The sequence below is a fragment of the Diaphorina citri genome, unplaced genomic scaffold (genome assembly GCF_000475195.1).
Source record: "Diaphorina citri unplaced genomic scaffold, Diaci psyllid genome assembly version 1.1 scaffold184, whole genome shotgun sequence".
Taxonomy (NCBI): Eukaryota; Metazoa; Arthropoda; class Insecta; order Hemiptera; family Psyllidae; genus Diaphorina; species Diaphorina citri.
In genome coordinates this window covers 154,410-175,523 of record NW_007377621.1, presented here as the reverse complement: position 1 = coordinate 175,523, position 21,114 = coordinate 154,410, and the positions used below count along the sequence as shown (strand labels likewise).

At 38.4% G+C, this 21,114-nt stretch overlaps 3 protein-coding genes and 1 long non-coding RNA gene across 5 annotated transcripts in view; 2 read left to right on the top strand and 2 right to left on the bottom strand.

Moving 5' to 3' along the window:
* Window positions 1-3,921, bottom strand: part of LOC103505602 (probable peptide chain release factor C12orf65, mitochondrial) — an 11,321-nt gene extending 7,400 nt beyond the window's left edge. Inside the window, exon 1 of the mRNA XM_026820913.1 lies at window positions 3,670-3,921. Within this exon, the coding sequence (XP_026676714.1) occupies window positions 3,670-3,856 (187 nt within the window). The 5' untranslated portion in view covers window positions 3,857-3,921. The remainder of the gene's footprint in view (window positions 1-3,669) is intronic.
* Window positions 1-5,936, top strand: part of LOC113465938 (transmembrane protein 107-like) — an 8,568-nt gene extending 2,632 nt beyond the window's left edge. The window contains exons 3-4 of one of the 2 annotated variants that reach the window (XM_026820911.1): window positions 4,519-4,619; window positions 5,045-5,936. In XM_026820911.1, coding sequence (XP_026676712.1) covers window positions 4,519-4,619; window positions 5,045-5,211 — 268 coding nt within the window. In that variant the 3' untranslated portion in view covers window positions 5,212-5,936. Of the gene's footprint in view, window positions 1-4,193; window positions 4,295-4,518; window positions 4,620-5,044 lie in introns of both variants that reach the window. The other variant, XM_026820910.1, reaches the window with a different exon arrangement.
* LOC113465941 lies at window positions 1,204-1,718 on the top strand. The gene is made up of 2 exons (XR_003390509.1): window positions 1,204-1,571; window positions 1,657-1,718. It is a non-coding gene; the product is annotated as an uncharacterized LOC113465941 (long non-coding RNA).
* On the bottom strand, window positions 5,561-21,114 carry LOC103505610 (excitatory amino acid transporter-like; the record flags this gene model as incomplete). The annotated part of the gene is made up of 9 exons (XM_017442499.1): window positions 5,561-6,027; window positions 6,355-6,457; window positions 7,051-7,100; window positions 8,830-9,049; window positions 16,689-16,883; window positions 17,530-17,763; window positions 20,280-20,426; window positions 20,769-20,824; window positions 21,070-21,114. Coding segments are annotated over 9 exons (1,083 nt in total), but the record flags the coding sequence as incomplete, so codon positions are not given.

The following is a 21,114-nucleotide window of genomic DNA, read 5'->3' as shown; positions in this document are numbered from 1 at the left end:
GCATAGTAACTGTCATATCTTCGATGGAGATCAGTTTGCTTGTGACCCAAGTTAGGGCTGATTGAAAGGCTGACGAAAAACGCCAACCCTGTCTGTACACGGGAAAAGGTGAAGAAAAAGAAGAAGATGACTTGTACCTCTTTGGGTATCATTAAGTTATGTATTAAGTACCTCTTGATCCTTAACTTTAACATCTTCCTAGATATTGGCTGCCACGGGTTTGCCGCCATTGTTCTCAGTTTATCCCTACTCCAGACGTACAGTTGCAGTCTTTACTGGTGGATTTTCGTCGTCTGTAGTGCCTTGCCTGTGTGGCTGCCACGGGTTTGCCGCCATTGTTCTCAGTTTATCCCTACTCCAGACGTACAGTTGCAGTCTTTACTGGTGGATTTTCGTCGTCTCTAGTGCCTTGCCTGTGTTCATTGAGTGTGTTATCATATTCAACTGTCTAGTGCTCAGGAAGTTGCCTGTGTTCATTGAGTGTATTATCATATTCAACTGTCTAGTGCTCAGGAAAGAATCTATATAAACTCAACTAGGGCTTTTACCTTCCAAAAAATAGGGACCTAGTGAGACAAGAGACTTGGGGTCCCCAATATATTCTACGAAGCTCAAGGTACCGTCGCGGTAATCGAGATCCCTACCGGTAAGGATTTTGGTGGCTAAAAAGTTTATAGTACGATCAAGTTCCAGTACTTCCAGTCGGCGTTGATGGACCATGAAGTAGATGCGTAACATTTTCCTTCTCCAAAGAGGAGCTAAACTGGGTCGGGCTCAAAAGACTGAGAATACTCGGAAATTCTATCTAAGTTTAACTAGCTTATACCTATCTACTCGGGAAATAATACCTAATGGAATAAAATAAAAAGAAGAACATGTAAAAAATAATAATTAATTCCAAACACTTTGGACTTTTCATTTGAGATTCAGAGTATCTACTTTCAATTAATGAACAAGGTAGGTACATAAATGCAAGTGGCGTAAACCGCATGCTATGTAAGTCGCTCCGAGCTTTTGGCGTTCAAGCACCTCCCGGTACTCTATTGATATCATGATGAGATTCATCAGATCCGATAAATAGCTTGATAGAACCAAGTTCTAGTATTGTTCCATCGGTTATTTTAAGAGGTGCCACAATCTGGACCTTTAACTTCCACCAGTGCGGTGGTGATATTGTTTCAAGTTCTTGAAAATGTCTAATTAATTCCAAACAGTTTGGACTTTTCATTTGAGATTCAGAGTATCTACTTTCAATTAATGAACAAGGTAGGTACATAAAAGCAAGTGGCGTAAACCGTATGCTATGTAGTCGCTCCGAGCTTTTGGCGTTCAAGCACCTCCCGGTACTCTTTTGATATCATGATGTGATTCATCAGGTCCGATAAATAGCTTGATAGAACGAAGTTCTAGTATTGTTCCATCGGTTAATTTAAGAGGTGCCACAATCTGGACCTTTAACTTCCACCGGTGCGGTGGTGATATTGTTTCAAGTTCTTGAAAGTGTCAAGGGTTTTTTGTCGATGCTTTTGTAATGAATAGCGGATGAGCCGTATCCATGTCCCTCTTTTTAGGTTCATCTAGAATTGGTCCTTTCACAGACTTGTATCATGTTTGTAATGAATAGCGGATGAGCCGTATCCATGTCCCTCTTTTTAGGTTCATCTAGAATTGGTCCTTTCACAGACTTGTATCATGTGTCCTAGATCACAAATCTGATGTTTTCTGTGCCTCTTCGTCCTGGAAAAGAAATTAGAAAACAAATAGATATTTTAGTTCAGCTAAGTTTGCGATTTATTTTCTCTGGTGTCGCCTTATAGTTGTGATTTTAGAACTTCGAGGATTCATGCCCGCGTTCACACGATCTTGCTATTTATGCGCATTCACCTCCGCTGATGGTTCAATAGAGGACCTCGATTTCAACTAAAGTAGGTATATTAATCTCCCATTTTACGTTTTACGATAGTTCTGTAATTCCTAATCAAAGTTCTAATGTTAGTAGGTAGGTACCTACCTACATATTATAACCAGAAAGTAACCCATTACAATATTTGCAATCGAATATTTCCATGAATATGTCATGCTTCTTTTATTCCTTTTAGCAGATCAGCAAAAAAGTACGCTCTTCTACCACAAACAGCAGAATGTTTTGTATTGTTTCTATGGTTACAACGAAAATACAAGTTAGATGTTTTCGTGCTGGAACACAAAGGAAAACTTACCACAGGAAATTAAGAATAGGGAGGCATGGGGTTGGAAAAAAACCTTTCTCTGATTAGTTCGAGGGGTACCTAGTACCTACCTGTCTGCTTACCGCGCTAAGGGCAGTTTTCCTACGGACTAATTCAAGAGAGTACCTAGGTATTTTGCCACCTACCCATTTATAAACCTATCTAAAATAAAATAATTCTGTTCTCAAAACATAGGGACCTACCTACTTGATTTGGACGTAGGTAAAAATACTATGAAAAATACCGAGAAATAATTTAATTAAATATTAGGTCAGTGTAAAAAAGTGTTTTATGTGTTTGAAATTTCAAAACCTTACTCACCGGAATGTCGGCTTACTCCAACAGTTTGATACCGGCCAGATTTCTATCCCTCATTGGCCACATGACGATCTTGATCATCATTTTTTGGTCCTTGGTAAGTAATAAATAGGTAGGTACCTAGTAATCCAGGACGAAAAGACGTTGTAAAGCGCTCATAAATAGCTTTAGAACTCTAGAACAGGACTTTCACAGCTTTTAAAATAATACCTATTTGCCCGAAAAACTTCAACAAATCAACAGTCAGTCCAGTCCAACCGGCCAGCAGGAAGCAGGAAGCAGGAATGCGAAATTGCGAAACGAAGAACGAACCCTATTTGAAAATTCGCGGTTAAAAACTTCGAGGATTCATGCCCGCGTTCACACGATCTTGCTATTTATGCGCATTCACCTCCGCTGATGGTTCAATAGAGGACCTCGATTTCAACTAAAGTAGGTATATTAATCTCCCATTTTACGTTTTACGATAGTTCTGTAATTCCTAATCAAAGTTCTAATGTTAGTAGGTAGGTACCTACCTACATATTATAATAGGTAGGTACCTGTCTACCTACGTTTACTAGCTATCTAATGTTTTGTATTGTTTCTATGGTTACAACGAAAATACAAGTTAGATGTTTTCGTGCTGGAACACAAAGGAAAACTTACCACAGGAAATTAAGAATAGGGAGGCATGGGGTTGGAAAAAAACCTTTCTCTGATTAGTTCGAGGGGTACCTAGTACCTACCTGTCTGCTTACCGCGCTAAGGGCAGTTTTCCTACGGACTAATTCAAGAGAGTACCTAGGTATTTTGCCACCTACCCATTTATAAACCTATCTAAAATAAAATAATTCTGTTCTCAAAACATAGGGACCTACCTACTTGATTTGGACGTAGGTAAAAATACTATGAAAAATACCGAGAAATAATTTAATTAAATATTAGGTCAGTGTAAAAAAGTGTTTTATGTGTTTGAAATTTCAAAACCTTACTCACCGGAATGTCGGCTTACTCCAACAGTCTGATACCGGCCAGATTTCTGTCCCTCATTGGCCACATGACGATCTTGATCATCATTTTTTGGTCCTTGGTAAGTAATAAATAGGTACCTAGTTGAAAATCTATACTGAAGTCCACTTACCTGTAGGTATGTGAGTGAGCACAACACAGTTATTCGTTTTGGCTACAGCCTGGCCTCCGGGTCCACTACCTCTGACAAATCTTTCCTGGATGTCTTTCTCGTCTATTTTGGGTACTTTGGAATAGTCGAGGTCGTATTTGCGAAATAGGGAAGACGCGAGAGAAAGGTGTCGACGGAATATTGACATTTATTCTTAAACCAGTCGTTTTGTTTGCAACAATTCCAAACCTCTCTGGAATAGAGAAAGAAGAGGTATTACTAGGGAGCTCTGTGGACTCTAGTGGACTGAGGAAAGGTCAAATAGGTACAGAAAATTTCAAACCCACACTGCTCCCACAGAGACTTTCCACCATTAAAGGTAACTCCATGGTGTATCTTCCTCTACATACCCAGCCATTTTTACTAACAGATAGCACAACACTGTGGTACAGTTAGGGAGGTAAGTAGTTATTTATTTTTCCCAAAATCCAAGCTATTCGTCAAGATCTGAATCTAGAAGTAAAATAAGCTTGTTTTGTTTTCAGAATGAAATGGGGAGTGTCTCTGGCTTTGGCTTTCATTGTGATCGAATTCCTCGGGTTTCTCTCGGGATGTTCCATGTTTCATCCATCCTACGCCATTCTGAGTATCCTTTATTATATATTTAACACGAACACCTAAAGCTGGCGTAATTTTCAGTCCTCATGACTTGTAGGTATGTACCTCTTTTCTGTCTGGCTGGGGTACGTTAAACAGGGAGTAGACCAGCTTAGTCTGGCTGGGAGACTTTAAACAGGGAGTATATCAGCCTGAATTTCTCTTGCTAAAGAAATAGCAAGGCAAATTGCCAAGGACTTGTTTTGTTTTCAGAATGAAATGGGGAGTGTCTCTGGCTTTGGCTTTCATTGTGATCGAATTCCTCGGGTTTCTCTCGGGATGTTCAATGTTTCATCCATCCTACGCCATTCTGAGTATCCTTTATTATATATTTAATACGAACACCTAAAGCTGGCGTAATTTTCAGTCCTCATGACTTGTAGGTATGTACCTCTTTGCTGTCTGGCTGGGATACGTTAAACAGGGAGTAGACCGGCCTAGTCTGGCTGGGAGACTTTAAACAGGGAGTATATCAGCCTGAATTTCTCTTGCTAAAGAAATAGCAAGGCAAATAGCCAAGGGCATCCACTCGTAAAATTTGTAGCCAAAGCCAAAGTCGGCCCAAAGCAAAATTACCCAAGTTAGGGCTGATTGAAAGGCTGACGAAAAACGCCAACCCTGTCTGTACACGGGAAAAGGTGAAGAAAAAGAAGAAGATGACTACCTACTTGTACCTCTTTGGGTATCATTAAGTTATGTATCAAGTACCTCTTGATCCTTAACTTTAATATCTTCCCAGATATTGGCTGCCACGGGTTTGCCGCCATTGTTCTCAGTTTATCCCTACTCCAGACGTACAGTTGCAGTCTTTACTGGTGGATTTTCGTCGTCTGTAGTGCCTTGCCTGTGTTCATTGAGTGTATTATCATATTCAACTGTCTAGTGCTCAGGAAAGAATCTATATAAACTCAACTAGGGCTTTTACCTTCCAAAAAATAGGGACCTAGTGAGACAAGAGACTTGGGGTCCCCAATATATTCTACGAAGCTCAAGGTACCGTCGCGGTAATCGAGATCCCTACCGGTAAGGATTTTGGTGGCTAAAAAGTTTATAGTACGATCAAGTTCCAGTACTTCCAGTCGGCGTTGATGGACCATGAAGTAGATGCGTAACATTTTCCTTCTCCAAAGAGGAGCTAAACTGGGTCGGGCTCAAAAGACTGAGAATACTCGGAAATTCTATCTAAGTTTAACTAGCTTATACCTATCTACTCGGGAAATAATACCTAATGGAATAAAATAAAAAGAAGAACATGTAAAAAATAATAATTAATTCCAAACACTTTGGACTTTTCATTTGAGATTCAGAGTATCTACTTTCAATTAATGAACAAGGTAGGTACATAAATGCAAGTGGCGTAAACCGCATGCTATGTAAGTCGCTCCGAGCTTTTGGCGTTCAAGCACCTCCCGGTACTCTATTGATATCATGATGAGATTCATCAGATCCGATAAATAGCTTGATAGAACCAAGTTCTAGTATTGTTCCATCGGTTATTTTAAGAGGTGCCACAATCTGGACCTTTAACTTCCACCAGTGCGGTGGTGATATTGTTTCAAGTTCTTGAAAATGTCAGGGTTTTTTGTCGATGCTTTTGTAATGAATAGCGGATGAGCCGTATCCATGTCCCTCTTTTTAGGTTCATCTAGAATTGGTCCTTTCACAGACACTTGTATCATGTGTCCTAGATCACAAATCTGATGTTTTCTGTGCCTCTTCGTCCTGGAAAAGAAATTAGAAAACAAAAATAGATATTTTAGTTCAGCTAAGTTTGCGATTTATTTTCTCTAGTGTCGCCTTATAGTTGTGATTTTAACTATCAAGTGACTGCAGTTTGCTCCAAATCTATTTCCTAATCAGTGAACTAATAATACATACCTATATTCTTCAACTTATTGTTTCAAATCAAATTTTCATCAGTATTAAATGGTTTCTTCGCCTGCCGAGGGCTAACCTCAAGCAGAGACACCAAATTGATCCCAAGGGCAAGGTAAACCTAGACCCTTGATAAATGGAGTGTGCCTGCTACAGTATAATTCGTATACTCACGTAATCATCCACAGAATCCTGAAGTTCATGCCTGGACAGATGGTCCACTACTGCCACAGCATAACAGTCTCCCATCAGATTCACAGTGGTACGTACTCGGTCCCTGTAAAACAAAGTCATTCATAAATCATAATGTACAAGATAAGGATGGATGACTATTATTCAATTCCGTTCTCCCGACCTCACTCAGGCTGGGTGAGGTTAATGTGAAAAGGCGTGTAGCTTTTCGTCGAATGGAGGGTTCACAGTGGTACGTACTCGGTCCCTGTAAAACAAAGTCATTCATAAATCATAATGTACAAGATAAGGATGGATGACTATTATTCAATTTCGTTCTCCCGACCTCACTCAGGCTGGGTGAGGTTAATGTGAAAAGGCGTGTAGCTTTTCGTCGAATGGAGGGTAAACCCTCCTTCACAAAAAGTACCTTACCAGTTCTACAATGACGTTTAACATCTATCAATCAAACATTAACAACGAAGGTTTTATCATCCCAAAATTTAAGAGAGAAGAACTACAATGACGTTTAACATCTATCAATCAAACATTAACAACGAAGGTTTTATCATCCCAAAATTTAAGAGAGAAGAAGGACGGACAGAAAGCCAACCGTTCAGAGAACAAGCCTTATTTGTGATAATGTTCGCCCCTGTCAAAGCAATTCATACAAAAATCCTAAGTATGGTAGATACTTACACAAGCCAGTCTACGGCGAACAGTATAATATGAAGACATTCCATCATCGGCTGAAGGAGACATGAGACATTCCATCATCGGCTAATTTGCTGCCGAAACAATATAATATGATGACATTCCATCATGGGCTAAAGGAGACATCCCATCATGGAGTTAATGAAACATTCCATCATCAGCTTAATGAGACATCCCATTGGCTAATTCCAAACAAAACTGAATCCCATGTGTTTGACATGGAACGTTACAACTGATGTCCTTATCTTTGCCGGGAGAAAGGAAATGAAGAAAATTGACCGAGGAAACGAGAAAGAAAAATAACACGAAATGCGATGTCTTTTTCTTTTTCTTCCTGTTCTTCAACTCCTTCTTCTTCATCTTTCTTTTTTCTCGTGAAACATATTCCCATTCTTCAAATAACAGCTTGTGTACCATTTCTTCAATGTTATTTATGTAACCGTTCTGAAGACTAAGGTCTTAATACAGACCTACGTCCATGTTTGTACTCATCATCGTTTGATGAGTACGTAGTACTCATTCTTCAAATAACAGTTTGTGTACCATTTCTTCAATGTTATTTATGTAACCGTTCTGAAGACTAAGGTCTTATTAATATGTACAGACCTACGTCCATGTTTGTACTCATCGTCGTTTGATAAGTACGTAGTACTCATTCTTCAAATAACAGTTTGTGTACCATTTCTTCAATGTTATTTATGTAACCGTTCTGAAGACTAAGGTCTTAATACAGACCTACGTCCATGTTTGTACTCATCGTCGTTTGATAAGTACGTAGTACTCATTCTTCAAATAACAGTTTGTGTACCATTTCTTCAATGTTATTTATGTAACCGTTCTGAAGACTAAGGTCTTAATACAGACCTACGTCCATGTTTGTACTCATCGTCGTTTGATAAGTACGTAGTACTCATTCTTCAAATAACAGTTTGTGTACCATTTCTTCAATGTTATTTATGTAACCGTTCTGAAGACTAAGGTCTTATTAATATGTACAGACCTACGTCCATGTTTGTACTCATCGTCGTTTGATAAGTACGTAGTACTCATTCTTCAAATAACAGTTTGTGTACCATTTCTTCAATGTTATTTATGTAACCGTTTTTTTTTGTTTTTTTTTTTTTTTTTTTTTTTTTTTTTTTTTTTTTTTTTTTTTAAGAGGTTTGACAGAGGGAACTTTAACTGCTATGGTCTTATCGTCCCGAAATCGAAGAGAGAAGGAAGACAGGATAGGAGAAAGCCAGCCGTTCCGAGAACGAACATTATCCCATCAGGATAAAATCCGCCCCGGGCGGGAATCGAACCCGCGGCCTAGCGCTTACAAGGTAGACACGGTACCAACTAAGCTAAGAAACATATATTTTTGTATGTAGGTATGCTCCTTGGTAGAATTGTCACGTTTTCTTGTTCGTCATTTTAGAATGTGGGGATGCATGAAGTGTAAAGACAATTGAGTGTTTTCTTTTAGCAAAAAAGTGACAGTATAAGTAGTAGAGTCATTATAGAAAATACAGGAAAGACAAGACAATAAAAGTACTGATGTAAAGTAAAACGATGAAATAGTTATTAAATGTTCGATGTGTCACCTCATCAGAACAAAAAATGATTGGACATCTACATTTCGATAAATAATGAGTTGATGAAACATCTCATCCGGGGGCTTGATGAAACATCCCATCAGAGGACTTGACGAAACATCCCATCAAGGACTTGATGAAACATCCCATCAAAGAACAAACCAGGAACTTACTTGCTCGAAGTAGCAAAAGCGGTAAGGATGGCGGGGAAAAAGTTGACATAATATTTGTACGGGTTCTTCCTCGTGAACAGAAAGTAGATGAGCTGGATGACAATCAGATGGTAGACCAGGAATCCGCCGATAGAGGTGGCGACAAACTTGCTGAGCTGACGCATAGTAACTGTCATGTCTTCGATGGAGATCAGTTTGCTTGTAATAACACTGCACACGCCGATTGGTGTCATCCTGAAAGAGACACATGAGGTTAGATCAGGGTTGACAAACCTTTTTCGGGTCGCGAGCTACTCAGATGACCAGGAGACCCTTGGCAAGCTACCTTTTAGTCTGGGATTCAACATTTTAACGACGTAAATTTTTGGTTCCCCTAAGAGTTGCTCTTTACTTGTGCGACTGTCTGCGAGCTACCAGAAAATGTCTCGGTAGCTCGCGATCGACGCGACAGGTTGGAGATCCCTGGGTTAGATCAAACATGCCGGGAAGCCTGCCAAGAGTTCGAAGCACAACCCGGTATAAAATAGGTAACTAAAAAAATCTAAAGTAAAGAATTGAATCAGCCAGTCTAGTCAGCTTGGAGAGTAGCTTGTCTGCCTTGAAAACGCTAGGTCACGGGTTCGATTCCCGCCCGCGGCGGATGTTATCCTAAACTTATAAGGTTCTTTCTCGGAAAGTCTGGCTTTCTCCTGTCCTATCTCCCTTCTCTCTTCGCTTTCGGGACGATAAGACCATCAAAAACCTAGCAGTTATAGTTCCCTCTATCAAAACCTTGAAAAGAAAAAGGAATTGAATCTAGGTAGGTGTAATTTTTTCGTGAAATTAGTCTGCTAGGTACCCCAGTAGGTAGGTACATGCAATGAGTCAATTTTGTATGATCGCCTGGTAATTATGTAAGTATGCAATGTGCCGTACTTAATACAAAATTGACCCATTCTTTTCCAAATTTCAAATCTTTTGGAGATCCCTGGGTTAGATCAAACATGCCGGGAAGCCTGCCAAGAGTTCGAAGCACAACCCGGTATAAAATAGGTAACTAAAAAAATCTAAAGTAAAGAATTGAATCAGCCAGTCTAGTCAGCTTGGAGAGTAGCTTGTCTGCCTTGAAAACGCTAGGTCACGGGTTCGATTCCCGCCCGAGGCGGATGTTATCCTAAACTTATAAGGTTCTTTCTCGGAAAGTCTGGCTTTCTCCTGTCCTATCTCCCTTCTCTCTTCGCTTTCGGGACGATAAGACCATCAAAAACCTAGCAGTTATAGGTAGTTCCCTCTATCAAAACCTTGAAAAGAAAAAGGAATTGAATCTAGGTAGGTATAATTTTTTTTGTGAAATTAGTCTGCTACCCCAGTAGGTACCTAAGTACATGCAATGAGTCAATTTTGTATGATCGCCTGGTAATTATGTAAGTATGCACCATCATCGTCTGAAGGAGACATGAGACATTCCATTATCGGCTAATCTGCTGCCGAAACAATATAATATGAAGACATTCCATCATGGGCTAAAGGAGACATTCCATCATGGATTAAAGGAGACATGAGACATTCCATCATCAGCTAATCTGCTGCCAAAACAAAATAGTATGAAGACATTCCATCATCGGCTGAATAAACATGGGACATTCCGTTATCGACTAATCTGCTGCCGAAACAATATAATATGAAGACATTCCACCATGGGCTCAAGAAGACATTCCATCATGGACTAAAGGAGACATGAGACATTCAATCATCGGCTAATTTGCTGCCGAAACAATATAATATGAAGACATTCCATCATCGGCTGAAGGAGACATGAGACATTCCATCATCGGCTAATTTGCTGCCGAAACAATATAATATGAAGACATTCCATCGTCGGCTGAAGACGTACATCGACATTCTCATCAAAGGTGATCAAACACGCCAATTTTGATTGTGTGATGTTTTGATTTCTATCTTATATGTTGGATGCGCTGTGATCGTAGAACTTTTGAGGACTAAGTTCTTTCTGATTATACTGGTAACGCTAAATACTTATTGTCGATTTATGGCATGTACGTTTGTCTCAACTCGATCTTCGTCCGATGAGTTGATGAGTACGCGTACGAAGTGCTCATTTCTTCCAGATAACCAGTTGTGTTCCATTATTTCTTTCAATGTTATTTATGTTAACCGTTCTGAAAGACTAAGGTCTTTAATACAGACCTACGTCCATGTTTGTACTCATCGTCGTTTGATAAGTACGTAGTACTCATTCTTCAAATAACAGTTTGTGTACCATTTCTTCAATGTTATTTATGTAACCGTTCTGAAGACTAAGGTCTTAATACAGACCTACGTCCATGTTTGTACTCATCGTCGTTTGATAAGTACGTAGTACTCATTCTTCAAATAACAGTTTGTGTACCATTTCTTCAATGTTATTTATGTAACCGTTCTGAAGACTAAGGTCTTAATACAGACCTACGTCCATGTTTGTACTCATCGTCGTTTGATAAGTACGTAGTACTCATTCTTCAAATAACAGTTTGTGTACCTACCATTTCTTCAATGTTATTTATGTAACTGTTCTGAAGACTAAGGTCTTAATACGTCCATTTCTTCAAATAACTTTGTCGTCTTTGTCTCCTTTGTCTCTCTTCGTCTCCTTTAACTCAACATTAAATCTGAGAATTTTTTATAAAATTCTCATATTTTTCGTTGAGTTGTTTATAATTTAGTTTTAGTTTTTCTATTTCCCTATTTTTCTCCTTCATTTTCGTTTCGTATGAACGAGTATTACTATTTCGTTCACTTTTTGTGATTTTCAGCTCATTCCTCAAAAGATCATTTTCTGTCTTGAAGTTTTCGTTCGTTGTTGTAAGTTCTTCAATACTTTTGAGCTCACTTTTTTTCATCTCCAACTCCGTCTCTAAATGATTTTTTTCTGTCTTCAACTGTTCGTTCTTGGTTTCAAGTTCTACAATCCTTTCCGCTTGTATTTTTAGCTGACGGATCATACTTATTTTCTCTTCTTCAGATTTTTTAAATGTTTCCGCTAAAGCCAACAATTGCTTTCCAAGATGATAATCATTAGTCACAAAGTCATACTTTCCCACAGTGAACTTCTTAGTCTGGTGAGTCACGTTTAGAAATTGTTGAGACCATTTTGGCCACAATGGAGGAGATTTTTTGATGGAACTTGTCATGAAACCACTGCATACCTTGTACACCTGCTCAATACTTGGCAGGCTGTCAGTGGTTATTGACAGAATAGGAATGCAATGTTCTTCCAACTGATATCGATGAAATTTCATCTTGAGAAGAATTTTCTATTTTCAGAAATATTAAAGAATATAAAATATTATTCTTCTATTACTGAAAAGTTAGGTATTTGTCGCTAAAATATATAAATTATTGCAGTAGAAATAATTTTTTCGAAGTGTTTAAAATAATGATAGGTAGCTATTATATCACGTTGTAAACTTTAATGGCTATTATCTCGTTGGATTTTTTGTTATTACTTGATAATGATACTCTGATATTTTTTAAGATGTTTGATAAAAGAACTTAAATAAAGAAACCGTTTGTCCTATCAATCCTTCTAACATATTGGAACATTTCATATGAGGGATAATTATGCAGTTCCGTTCCAATATCGCACCATCACACTGCCCGGCCTAATGTAATGAGGCTTACAATGGAATCCATGGGAAAAACAATAAAGAATTTGTTCTAAGCAGACAGCCTAAATAAAGCACTATGTACTTACTAGTTATGTTGATTCAAATGTGTTGAAAGGCGTGTCCAAAAATAGTCGACCGGCCTTCGACTATCCGCCCGGGGCGGATTTTATCCTGAACGAATAATGTTCGTTCTTGAACGGCTGGCTTTCTCCTATCCTGTCTTCCTTCTCTCTCCGATTTCGGGATAAGACCTTAGCAAGCTAAGACCCTGGACAGGACAGTTTTGGTCTCACAACAATTAAAAAATTTGGAATTCCTGCTGCCGTCCCTCGTTTAATATGTGACATGACCCTTTCCATTTCAGGGACGATTTGATGAATAGGTACTGACATGTATTGTGAGCCTTTCTAATTATATCAGGGATGATTTAAAGAATAGTTTCTGACGTTCCTGTTCTGTTGGACCTAGCCTAACTAGTAAGAAAATTCCATGAAATTATAGTCGGTTTCTTCAATTTTCTGACCTCTGGGATTGTAGTCAGCCCTATAATAGCTTCGTTTTAACTGGAAAAGAACGTACCTCCCAGCCATGGATACTTAAATCGCTTATCTACGAGTACACCTACGCATTTATTTGTATTTGGTTTGTCTAAATTCTGCAGTATAGGTACAATATGGGATTAAATTATCAAATTTACCTCCTAGAAACAAACTAGTCCACATTTCTCATGAATTAGTGACTGCAATAGTGACATACTTGGTGGTATTGATTCTGACAAGAATGTGTCTTTGTTAATCACACTAATTATTATTCTTAATCACATTCTTAATGCAGGACCATAATATTATTCAGCATTTAGTAAGCAGTTTTCTCCAACAGTTTAACTTATGTATTATTGAATTTATACAGACCTACGTCCATGTTTGTACTCATCGTCGTTTGATAAGTACGTAGTACTCATTCTTCAAATAACAGTTTGTGTACCATTTCTTCAATGTTATTTATGTAACCGTTCTGAAGACTAAGGTCTTAATACAGACCTACGTCCATGTTTGTACTCATCGTCGTTTGATAAGTACGTAGTACTCATTCTTCAAATAACAGTTTGTGTACCATTTCTTCAATGTTATTTATGTAACCGTTCTGAAGACTAAGGTCTTAATACAGACCTACGTCCATGTTTGTACTCATCGTCGTTTGATAAGTACGTAGTACTCATTCTTCAAATAACAGTTTGTGTACCTACCATTTCTTCAATGTTATTTATGTAACTGTTCTGAAGACTAAGGTCTTAATACGTCCATTTCTTCAAATAACTTTGTCGTCTTTGTCTCCTTTGTCTCTCTTCGTCTCCTTTAACTCAACATTAAATCTGAGAATTTTTTATAAAATTCTCATATTTTTCGTTGAGTTGTTTATAATTTAGTTTTAGTTTTTCTATTTCCCTATTTTTCTCCTTCATTTTCGTTTCGTATGAACGAGTATTACTATTTCGTTCACTTTTTGTGATTTTCAGCTCATTCCTCAAAAGATCATTTTCTGTCTTGAAGTTTTCGTTCGTTGTTGTAAGTTCTTCAATACTTTTGAGCTCACTTTTTTTCATCTCCAACTCCGTCTCTAAATGATTTTTTTCTGTCTTCAACTGTTCGTTCTTGGTTTCAAGTTCTACAATCCTTTCCGCTTGTATTTTTAGCTGACGGATCATACTTATTTTCTCTTCTTCAGATTTTTTAAATGTTTCCGCTAAAGCCAACAATTGCTTTCCAAGATGATAATCATTAGTCACAAAGTCATACTTTCCCACAGTGAACTTCTTAGTCTGGTGAGTCACGTTTAGAAATTGTTGAGACCATTTTGGCCACAATGGAGGAGATTTTTTGATGGAACTTGTCATGAAACCACTGCATACCTTGTACACCTGCTCAATACTTGGCAGGCTGTCAGTGGTTATTGACAGAATAGGAATGCAATGTTCTTCCAACTGATATCGATGAAATTTCATCTTGAGAAGAATTTTCTATTTTCAGAAATATTAAAGAATATAAAATATTATTCTTCTATTACTGAAAAGTTAGGTATTTGTCGCTAAAATATATAAATTATTGCAGTAGAAATAATTTTTTCGAAGTGTTTAAAATAATGATAGGTAGCTATTATAGCACGTTGTAAACTTTAATGGCTATTATCTCGTTGGATTTTTTGTTATTAGTGTTATTATTATTACTCGATAATGATTCTCTGATATTTTTTAAGATGTTTGATAAATAAAAGAACTTAAATAAAGAATCCGTTTGTCCTATCAATCCTTCTAACATATTGGAACATTTTATATGAGGTGGGGATAATTATGCAGTTCCGTTCCAATATCGCACCATCACACTGCCCGGCCTAATGTAGGTAATGAGGATTACAATGGAATCCATGGAAAAAACAATGGAAAAATTTGTTCTAAGCAGACAGCCTAAATAAAGCACTATGTACTTACCTAAATTCGAGAATTTGACCACAGTAATAGTATTAACCTACTGCTGGAGTAAAGGGACTTTTCAGTCCTATGCGAGCAGTATAAATAAGCAATTAAGCACTGTTATTTTCAAAAATAAGGCTCACATTGTGGAAGCGTAGACGTGCGACTTTTAGTAGCGCGTAAGCTCCTGCAAAAACAAACCCTCCTTTTGATCTGAAATATGTAGTCTTATTATTTGATTATTAACTTTTCTGATTGATTCATTTCTGATTTCTTTCAACAGGAGGGCGTGGGTTCAATCCCAGCCGAAGTATGGAATTTTATCCTCAATATAATTCGAGAATTTGACCACAGTAATAGTATTAAGGAGTAAAGGGACTTTTCAGTCCTATGCGAGCAGTATAAATAGACGTGCGACTTTTAGTAGCGCGTAAGCTCCTGCAAAACCAAACCCTCCTTTTGATCTGAAATATGTAGTCTTATTATTTGATTATTAACTTTCCTGATTGATTCATTTCTGATTTCTTTATAGGATCGCCAGTATCTTTATGAGTATGTCAGTGGCCGTTCCGAGAACGAACATTATCCCATCAGGATAAAATCCGCCCCGGGCGGGAATCGAACCCGCGGCCTAGCGCTTACAAGGTAGACACGGTACCAACTAAGCTAAGAAACATATATTTTTGTATGTAGGTATGCTCCTTGGTAGAATTGTCACGTTTTCTTGTTCGTCATTTTAGAATGTGGGGATGCATGAAGTGTAAAGACAATTGAGTGTTTTCTTTTAGCAAAAAAGTGACAGTATAAGTAGTAGAGTCATTATAGAAAATACAGGAAAGACATGACAATAAAAGTACTGATGTAAAGTAAAACGATGAAATAGTTATTAAATGTTCGATGTGTCACCTCATCAGAACATAAAATGATTGGACATCTTCATTTCGATAAACAATGAGTTGATGAAACATCTCATCCGGGGGCTTGATGAAACATCCCATCATCGGCTAATCTGCTGCCGAACCAATATAAAATGTAGACATCTCATGGGGGGCTTGATGAAACATCCCATCATCGGCTAATCTGCTGCCGAAACAATATAAAATGTAGACATCTCCATTAATTAATAATCGATTGGTGAAACATTCCAGTATCGGCTGATCTCCTGCCGAAACAATATAATATGAACACATTCCATCATCGGCTGAAGGAGACATGAGATATTCCATCATCGGCTAATCTGCTGCCGAAACAATATAATAGGTATGAAGACATTCCATCATCGTCTGAAGGAGACATGAGACATTCCATTATCGGCTAATCTGCTGCCGAAACAATATAATATGAAGATATTCCATCATGGGCTCAAAAAGACATTCCATCATGGGCTAAAGGAGACATCCCATCATGGACTAAAGGAGACATGAGACATTCCATCATCAGCTAATCTGCTGCCGAAACAAAATAATATGAAGACATTCCACCATGGGCTCAAGAAGACATTCCATCATGGGCTAAAGGAGACATTCCATCATGGACTAAAGGAGACATGAGACATTCCATCATCGGCTAATTTGCTGCCGAAACAATATAATATGAAGACCAGCAGTAGGTTAATACTATTACTGTGGTCAAATTCTCGAATTATATTGAGGATAAAATTCCATACTTCGGCTGGGATTGAACCCATGCCCTCCTGTTTACCAGACGAAGATCTTGACCACTACACTACCGAGGCAGGTAATTTGATATTCCTACTTACCAAATATTCATGGTGAGTCCCAGCGTGACATCCATACCTCTCATCTGAGCGATGAATATGACACAGATGGGTATGAACTGGGCCAAACCCGTCATGTGGATGCTGTTCCCAATGGGCAGTACAAACCGGGTCACCTGTTGACTCATTTTGACCTTCTCATCCATCACTTGGAATGTAATGGGGAGAGCCGCTGATCTGGGAACACCAAATGGTTATTTCGTTAGACCCGGTAATTTTGTGCAGTTCCTATCATAGTAGAGGAATTGTACAGTAAGAGAAGTAGGTGCCAGCCTGGTTAGCTTGGTTGGTAGTGCGTCTGCCTTGTAAGCGCTAGGCCGCGGGTTTGATTCCCGCCCTGGGGGAGCTTTTTCTAAAGAGATAGGGTTCGTTTTCGGAACGGCTGGCCTATCCTGTCCTCTTTCTTTCGGGACGATAAAACGTCCTTTGATACAGTTCCCTCTGTCAAACCTATTGGGGAAAAAAATATCAACAGAGTAGGAATGGTAAAATAAGTGAAGTCGATAAAGTTAGTTATTTCATCCCTATACAGTTATTTCGGTTAAACAAGTGCAACAATGGGAAAGAATCTGATTTTCCATTTGAGGATTGCCCCTTCAATGCCACCTTGATAGACTCTTGATTGGAAGGTACCTATAATCTCTTAAGTTAAGCAATTTGGGTGCAAATCTGCAAATTAAAGTTGGTTAATTTTTGTGGAAGTCACTCTCACCCTTACCTGGTTTATTCAGCCAGTTTATAGGATGATTGGAGGAAAACGTGTGTCTTAAGAGACGATTAAAACATAACACGTATACCGTCTAAGAACAAACCAGGAACTTACTTGCTCGAAGTAGCAAAAGCGGTAAGGATGGCGGGGAAAAAGTTGACATAATATTTGTACGGGTTCTTCCTCGTGAACAGAAAGTAGATGAGCTGGATGACAATCAGATGGTAGACCAGGAATCCGCCGATAGAGGTGGCGACAAACTTGCTGAGCTGACGCATAGTAACTGTCATGTCTTCGATGGAGATCAGTTTGCTTGTAATAACACTGCACACGCCGATTGGTGTCATCCTGAAAGAGACACATGAGGTTAGATCAGGGTTGACAAACCTTTTTCGGGTCGCGAGCTACTCAGATGACCAGGAGACCCTTGGCAAGCTACCTTTTAGTCTGGGATTCAACATTTTAACGACGTAAATTTTTGGTTCCCCTAAGAGTTGCTCTTTACTTGTGCGACTGTCTGCGAGCTACCAGAAAATGTCTCGGTAGCTCGCGATCGACGCGACAGGTTGGAGATCCCTGGGTTAGATCAAACATGCCGGGAAGCCTGCCAAGAGTTCGAAGCACAACCCGGTATAAAATAGGTAACTAAAAAAATCTAAAGTAAAGAATTGAATCAGCCAGTCTAGTCAGCTTGGAGAGTAGCTTGTCTGCCTTGAAAACGCTAGGTCACGGGTTCGATTCCCGCCCGAGGCGGATGTTATCCTAAACTTATAAGGTTCTTTCTCGGAAAGTCTGGCTTTCTCCTGTCCTATCTCCCTTCTCTCTTCGCTTTCGGGACGATAAGACCATCAAAAACCTAGCAGTTATAGGTAGTTCCCTCTATCAAAACCTTGAAAAGAAAAAGGAATTGAATCTAGGTAGGTATAATTTTTTTTGTGAAATTAGTCTGCTACCCCAGTAGGTACCTAAGTACATGCAATGAGTCAATTTTGTATGATCGCCTGGTAATTATGTAAGTATGCAATGTGCCGTACTTCATACAAACTTGACCAATTCTTTTCCAAATTTCAAATCTTACAAACAAACTTTTTAGACATGTGTAGATTAGATAGGTACTAGATAGTTTATCTAAAAACTGCTCACCAAATGGCAATCAGTAAAATTTTCAACATGATCGTGTAAACGGTTTGAAAGAACTCCAGAACGGTCTTCTTCTTTGGCCCAAGTGTCCCCAGAATGGCTCCAAACACAATGCAGAAGAAAATGATACCCAACGTGGCAGTTCCATCTCTGAAAATAAAACATCAATATGTATTAAAACAACTTTTCGATTTGTAAAATAGGTACGTGGAATCCATGAACTGTATGCTTTACAATAACTCTCGAAACGTTGCGTTGGTCCGATTTTGATTATTGTTTCACAAGACGTGTATTTTAATTTCTCAGTTTTCATGGTGGTATTAATGGTGGAAAATAGGGAAATGGTACATTGCCTGGCATTGTGCCATTTCCCTATTCCCCACCATTACCACCTGAAAATTGCGAAATTAAAATACACTAGCGCTAAACTTTGTGGTCCCCAGCCCTAATAAGGTATGAGGTGTACTTCAATAATGCTTGTTTTTTTGTGCATTTGAATTAGTCTCAATGCGAGTTTCACCATTACTCCCGAACGATTCGTCTGATAACTGATAATTATATTTATTTACTAGCTGAATTCCGTCGCTTCGCTCCGGAATACCGCTAGTTCATCCCAAGGTATGGCCAAACTTGTAGAAAATAATCAAAAAATACGGTCGGGCTGCGCGCTCCCTATTAGCTGCATAGTTACCAAACTAAAAACATAAACGAAACTCAAAATGTTGGTCGAGAGCGGAACATTATTTCTCTGCACTCTGTGTATTTCTTATGGAGATTTCAGCTTTCTAGGTGTTGTGGTGCAGGAGATAGAGCGATCAGTGTGTGAAATGTGAAGGGATCTTGATTTTATAATATAAGATTTATTTATTCAGGTCTGTTTTTCTTTCTGTCCACAGGAAGAATCGAGCAGAAAATGTCTTCGTCATGATCAAGAGGAGGATGATCTTATTGATCAAATGAGAAGGTAATCATAATCACTAATCAGAACCTATATGTAGATAGGATAGGTAATGATTAGGTAACTACCTATGGAAAGGCATAGGTCATAGGTAGTACCTACTCGTAGGTAGGTAAATACAAGTAACTTTTTTTTTTATGCAAATTATCAACACTACCTAGTTTACAACGAAACATCGCAAGGTAATGATTAGGTAACTACCTATGGAAAGGCATAGGTCATAGGTAGTACCTACTCGTAGGTAGGTAAATACAAGTAACTTTTTTTTATGCAAATTATCAACACTACCTAGTTTACAACGAAACATCGCTTCGAAGGATCGAAGCAATGCAACGCTCAGTTGGTTTGACTGATGAATGAGTGTCCGTCGCCCGACAAGGACGATACTAAATTCCGTCCCAAAATCGATTTCCTTTACCGAATTCTGTCCGGGAAGGGTAAAATGTAAGTTGTCAAATTCCGTCCCGTCATTAAAAGGATTTATTCCTTATTTAATTTATAATGCACGCTATGCTTCCACGCTAACTAGGCTGGCACCTAAAGTTAGGTTATAAGTATGCAATGTGCCGTACTTCATACAAACTTGACCAATTCTTTTCCAAATTTCAAATCTTACAAACAAACTTTTTAGACATGTAAGTATGCAATGTGCCGTACTTCATACAAACTTGACCAATTCTTTTCCAAATTTCAAATCTTACAAACAAACTTTTTAGACATGTGTAGATTAGATAGGTACTAGATAGTTTATCTAAAAACTGCTCACCAAATGGCAATCAGTAAAATTTTCAACATGATCGTGTAAACGGTTTGAAAGAACTCCAGAACGGTCTTCTTCTTTGGCCCAAGTGTCCCCAGAATGGCTCCAAACACAATGCAGAAGAAAATGATACCCAACGTGGCAGTTCCATCTCTGAAAATAAAACATTAATAGGCCTACGTATTAAAACAACTTTTCGATTTGTAAAATACGTGGAATCCATATGCTTTACAATAACTCTCGAAACGTTGCGTTGCGTTGGTCCGATTTTGATTAAAGTTGTTTCACAAGACGTGTATTTTAATTTCTCAGTTTTCATGGTGGTATTAATGGTGGAAAATAGGGAAATGGTAAATTGCCTGGCATTATGCCATTTCCCTATTCCCCACCATTACCACCTGAAAATTGCGAAATTAAAATACACTAGCGCTAAACTTTGTGGTCCCCGGCCCTAATAAGGTATGAGGTGTACTTCAATAAGTTTATGGTTCTTACCTCTGCTTGAGTACTCTTTTCAATGTTCCATTATGTTCGACGTAATCTGTGTATGTCTGAAATCAAGGAGACAGTTTTATTGTTAGTTATGTTATGCTATACCTACTTCAGGTTAAGAAGAAATATATCTGAGCATATCAGTGATTAAATACTTGATCTTTATTCCAGAAGTTAAATAAGATAACTTATTATGTCGTTATAAAATATAATCTCAGCGACAATGCCCTGAGTAGGTAGTGAAATAAGTTATATGTAGAATAATGAATTATGTATGGGAGGATGGGGAAACATGGTAATTTACCTGTTGGAAAGTTGCTTGGAAAATATTGTTCGGCACGAGATTCCT